The sequence below is a fragment of the Oenanthe melanoleuca genome, chromosome 4A (genome assembly GCF_029582105.1).
Source record: "Oenanthe melanoleuca isolate GR-GAL-2019-014 chromosome 4A, OMel1.0, whole genome shotgun sequence".
Taxonomy (NCBI): domain Eukaryota; kingdom Metazoa; phylum Chordata; class Aves; order Passeriformes; family Muscicapidae; genus Oenanthe; species Oenanthe melanoleuca.
The window spans coordinates 13,466,742-13,472,741 of NC_079338.1; the positions used below are offsets into that span (position 1 = coordinate 13,466,742).

At 44.5% G+C, this 6,000-nt stretch overlaps 1 protein-coding gene across 1 annotated transcript in view; it reads right to left on the minus strand.

Moving 5' to 3' along the window:
• Positions 1-5,357, minus strand: part of MAP7D3 (MAP7 domain containing 3) — a 44,061-nt gene extending 38,704 nt beyond the window's left edge. The window contains exon 1 of the mRNA XM_056491752.1: positions 5,250-5,357. Within this exon, the coding sequence (XP_056347727.1) occupies positions 5,250-5,328 (79 nt within the window). The 5' untranslated portion in view covers positions 5,329-5,357. The remainder of the gene's footprint in view (positions 1-5,249) is intronic.
• Positions 5,358-6,000: the final 643 nt, after the last annotated feature.

The following is a 6,000-nucleotide window of genomic DNA, read 5'->3' on the forward strand; positions in this document are numbered from 1 at the left end:
TTAAGTACTCATAAAAGAGTATTTTAGAAGTTCCCTGTGAATTATGAAGGCAAAAAACACTATGAGAAAAGAGAGAGGTACTCTGAGCATGGCTACTGGTAACTGTTTTCTTCAAAAGCAACATCAGCTGGGGATTCTCCACCTAGAAAGCTGAAGTTCCAAACTGACTGGAATATAAAAATAATTTAGATGAAAACAAATGTCAAGCAACTAGGTCAGCCTTTCTTAAAAGCAAGGGCTTGTGTCCCTTTATGCACAGGCATTATGTAGCACAGCTTCTGTCTCCTTCTAACAAAAACAATTCTGAGCAAAATTTTTTTCTTCCATGAATCCCACACTCCAAAAAATTTAAACACCAGCATCTAGAAAGGTTTTGACTATTGGACAGGCATATGCAAACACTGAAAGCATATAATCAATTAAGATTAACCTGGTTGTAAGCTGCATAATTGGAAGCTAAATGGCACTAATTTATTTGTGGCAGACAAGAAATTTGCAGTCCCAGTTGGATTTTAAAGTACCACAAGTAATCTGATAAGTCATATTCACAGAACTCATTAAAATTGCATGCTCAGAATTTTATTTGTCAGGGTGTCCTTTCAAAAGAGGCCTGCAAGCATCTCCAATTATTTAATCAAATTTCAAGACCACCAGCAGCTTTTGACACCCCTATTATTATGACTAACCTAGATTATTTCTTCCATTTATCTTATAATAACCCATAGTAACCCTTCTTTACTCTCTTATCACCCTTAAGAATTGAAAAATAATAATAGCATATCAGTACTCTAAATATTCCCATTTCCTCTTTGAAAAACACAAGTGTATGAAGAAGAAGCAGTCCTTAATTCCAGTCACATTTGAAGACTATGCAGCATCTCTGGGCTCTCACCATTGGAGTTATGACCTTTGCAAGTCATTATTTGCTAAATAGTTTCATCTCAATTGAAGCATGGAAGCCAAATTTATATTTTGCAATTTCAACACATGAAGAAATATGCAGAGAATGGAACACTCTCCATAAGAAACTGAAAAAAAAATGCTGTTAATGCACATGGTTTGGGTGGTTTTTTTGTTTGTTTTTTCCCATTACAGCAAGGAGGATATCTCTCCTGAATGCATTTGGAGAAATCTCAAGAATTTAAAGTTTTAAATTTGAATAAAAACTTCTATAAATCACTTATAACTGGAAGTAATCTTCAGAATGCTAAGCATCTAAATACATAGCATTCATCTTTATGAATCAACATGAAATTATCCCTACCCTGTATGATTGTATTACTCTGAACAAAAAGAAAATGAAATTAGGGCTCATAGCCATCACAATTACATTAAGTTCTCAGCCTGATTTAGGAATGTTCTCTCACCACTGAGATCTATGTGAAATCCAATTTCTGTGCAGTTCTTTGCATTTATCCCCTTGGCACTCTGCAGAGCAGTCTTACTAATTTTATGCAGGGAAAAAAAGATGAAACATAAAAACAACCCTTAAAACTTTCTCCGAAGTTCTGAGGAGTTTGATAAAACAAGAAATTGAAGCCAGCCCCAGTGACCATCAGCCAGTCACGGGCTGCCTTTGCTGTGCAGATGGAACCTGTACCAGTCACTCATTCAAACATCACCAAGTAGGATAACAACTGAATGCTCAAGATGCTTTTCATGTAGCACTCCCACATTGTGAGAAATCTGGCAAAGAAATGGTTTCCTGGTCTTGCTGCTTCCCGGGCAAGATCTGAAGCCCACCTCTACCGACACTGCAAATCCCAAAGGCTTTCAAGGATCCAAATTTTTAAGTAAATTCTCTCTTCCAGCAAGCAGCTCTGATACACAGGTCAATTCAACAACTGTCTGACTGACAGATGCTTCTGGATCCCAAGTAATTTCTTCTAGACAGCTCTGACTATCTTCTGCTGTGGGATCAGGAGTTCTCTGGTACTCCTACAGGTGTTGGTACAACCTTATATCCTTAAGTTATGTTTTATAACTGTTACCTAGAGACCAGGTAAATCTGTGCATGTCCCTGACTACTTGTTTGAGCAATGAAGTTGCACTGTTAGTTATCCATCCAGCTTTCTTTTCATGCCAGTTCTGTGTACATGCACTTGGTAAAGCTGTTGCTAAGAACTGTCGTCTGGGCAAGATGGACAGTCAGACAGTGTCACTTACATAGGGAGAAAAAACTGATTACATGGAATAAAGCTGTTGTTTTACTAGAAAACTGCCAATCAAACCAGGGCCTGCAGGTCATGGGATTTATGCCTGCAGCTAGATTTGTAGAAAAGGCACTTTATTTTTTTTCCCCCCAAATCTGAGACAGGTTTCCCAAAAGATTATGCAAATCTTGGAAAGGAAAAGATATATATGAACAGCACTTAAATACACTGTTTTGGACAACCTTTGCAACAGCTATTCAATACAGGAGTGGAAATTCTGGCAACAGCACAGGCTTACCAAGCTCTGGTAAAAAAACCCCCAACATTCTCTACCACCCACACTACAAAAGATAAGAGTTTTCAGCATTCCAGTGAAAATAAAGACAATAAATGTAGGCTACAGAAGTTTAAATTACAGGTATTTTTCCTCTGATTACCCACACCACTCAAGGAAAACCTCACTTACTGGATAAACCACAAGTACCCGACTATTCTCCTCTTCTCACATCTTAACAAGCTCAGCAGTACTTATGGCATTAGAATAGGATCAAAAATTCCTCTTCATCCCTGAGGGATGACAGCAGCAAGCATGGATAACAAAAATGGGGTAAGCAACTGCCATCTATGCACTGCTGGTTCAGTGTAAAACTGAAATTCATTTCTAATGTTAAGTGATATTCAGAAACCTTAACTGCATTCTAGTTGTACTTTAACTGCCTTCTAGCTGTCGTAGCAAATTCTGCTTTTTGTCATCCACATAAAGGAAATAAGGCTGGACAAGTGTGTCAGGACAGAAAATTATTACAAAGGAACTGTAGAACTGGCACTGCAGGCATGAGCTGGCTGCAGAATCTTAATTACAGTTGATACTCAAAGAAGGAGAAACACCTTTTCCTTACTTCAACACTAGACTGAATTTAATAGAATATTTTTCTTGTCAAACACATTAAATTGGAAGTTAGTTACAAGTGACACCATGGGAATCCATGTGTGTAAGGCCTAAAAATTAACAACTACCAATTACAGAGAAAAATCACAGAGAAAAGCAGTATCAAGAGGCTGGTCACAGAGAAAAGTGAACAGAACAAGAACCCAGAGGTGTCCTTTAATAAGGACCCACAAAGGTACCTATGCAGAAGGTGACCATACAAACATTATGTATACACACCTCTTAGCCAAGCTGCCAGAAAGAGCTGTGCTTTCTCAGCAAGATGCTCTTTATTTATTATCTTTAAATGTGAGATTCCCAGACAGAAGTTCACTGACAAACTACTGAAGGCATACAACACTGTATTTATTTTGCAAAGCTGTTCATTCTCCAGATTGATTAAGACAGCAAAGTACACAACTGCCCACAGAGCAGCAGAAACTGGGTGCAAGCTTTCTAGTGAGCAGGTATTTTGGAACTGAGGAGTCCCCCCACACAGCCAACTGAGCTCAGAGAAGCAGGAAGTCATATCCCTCCCCAAACATGCTGAAGGGCAGCGTGGGACTGAACGTCAAGGTTCCTTCAAGTCTTTTTTTTTTTTTCTGTATCTTCTCCAAACAGCTGCGATATCAGACTTGGTTGCTGCTCACAACTTCTCCAAAGAGCAGCAAACAGTGTGGCAAATTATCCTGCAAATTCCACTGTCAACCACTGGATTGCAAGGATGATTTCTAAACATTATTTGCTCTCTCCAGGGAGTGCTACTGACTACAAGTCAGGAGCAGAGCTGCAGAGTGGCCTGTGAGCTCACAGACAGCATTGATTCACTGCACATTAGCACTGAGTTTATCTTTGAGCACATAACTGCCACAAATGCATTCTATGTACACTAAAGTTCAGATTCTGGTTCAGTGACTTCTACCCCCCCCAGGGAAAAAAAATTCAAGGTCTAGCCTTTCCAGGATCGAGTGAGGGGGGGTTGTTTTTGCAACATGATGTGCATATTACAGCGTGTGCATATCTGAAGGGAGATGGAGCTGCCTGGCCCAAGGAGCATTTCCTCTCTGGTTTTGGGACTAAATCTAGGTCATGACAACTGTCAGCAAATATGGGCACCCATCCTTAGAAAAACTTAGCAGCCACCATGAAAGTGCATCCAATATGCAAAATAAAATTCAGCAGTTCTAGCAGGAAGAATAAGGTTCAAACAGGCATAGCTTGTGCAGGTGAGAAGTGCTATCTTTTGGCAGATCTTTACCCTTCTGGAGCACTAAACTGTCTTAGTTTTGAAACAGAAACAAGAGGTAATTAAATAGTGTTTCCAGCACTCAACACACTGAAGAATGCCAGGTGAGAGTTGTGCATTCAGGACTCTTCTTTATGTAATTACACAGATACACTGAAAACCATCATGAAAGAGGCTCTCAAGAGTAGTTGCTGCACCTAGTCCTAATTAGTTAGCTTAGATCAAACCACAAGTTTCTTTACTTTTTTTTTTTTTGTGATTGGGATAAGAAAATGTTTATCTTTTCTAATGGCTCACCCACAAAGCTTTCTCGTGGAGATGCACATGAAATTCTGCTGCAAACACTTATAGTGCATGCACAATACTCGCTGCAGAGTATATTAAGGACCTTAAATAAAAATAGGCACATAAACACAACCAAAGACCAAACCAAATCAGAGTTTCTTTAGCCCTCTTATAACAGCAGTTAAAAAAGTAAAAAATAAACTAGGGCATTATTAAACCTTGGATTAGAAATCAGTACCAAGGGCTGTGTCTCCCTTCTGTACTCGGGACCCAACACAGCGCTGGAGCAAGCCCAGACACCGACAAGTCGGAGAACCGGTGAAAAACGGGCGGCTCGTGTAACGCATCCTCCCGCAGCCGCCTCTGCCGCTGCCCACGAGCTGCGGGAGCTCCCGAGGCAGCAACCCTCGCCCGGAGCTGCGGGAAAAGCAGGGACCGGCCGGGGAGCGGGGCTGGGCCGGGCAGCCCCGGCGGCCTCCACTCGCGGTGCCCCTTCCCCGCCCCGGGACGGGGCCGGACGTTCAGCGGGACGGCCGGGAGTGGGGGGGGCAGCCGGCGCCAGCCGCGCCCTTGGTCCGCCGGACCCCCCCCCCCGCCACACACACCCCCCGTGCTACCCCTCCCTGCCCGCTCTCACCCATCTGCTCCCGCAGCCCCTTCAAGGAGGAGGAGGAGGAGGAAGCGCAGGACGGGGGCGCCGCACCGCCCTCCGCCATCTTCAGCGCCGGGCCGCGGGAGTGGCGGGCGGGCCGCGGGGCGCGGGGCGCAGTGCGCAGGCTCCGCCCGCTCCCGCCCTGCCGCCACCGCCGGGCCGCGCTGCCGCACGGACAGCGGGCTCCTGCAGGGGCTGGGAGCGAGTCCCGTGGGGAGCTCAGCGGGGCCTCATCACTCCTGACAGGGTGCGGTGCGGTGGGGCCGGGCTCGTCTGCAGGGAGAGGACCTGTAAACTGCCACAGCAGATTCAGATTTGATACTAGAAAAAAAAAAAGGCATCGTTGGGGTGGGCAGGTATCGGAATAGGCTGCTCAGGGAGGAGGTGCGATTACCATCCCGGGAGGTGTTTAGGGGTGTCTGGATCCGGCGCTCAGTGATGCGGTTTAGGATCACAGAACCGTCAGGGCTGGAAGAGACCTTAAAGATCATCGAGTCCAGCAACACTCAGCGCTGCCATGCAACCCCAAAACCACATCACCCAGTGCCAGATCCAGAAACCTCTTAAATACACCTTTGGTTTGGTGGTTTAGGGGTTGAATACTTTGAATATTCTATGAACATCTGGCAAAGGGGCCGATAGGATCGGCCACCCCACGGGAGCCGTCGCACCCCACGAGGCCGGGGCTGAGGGGAGCCTGGCACTGCTGCTGCTCCAGGCTGGGTGGCCATGGGAC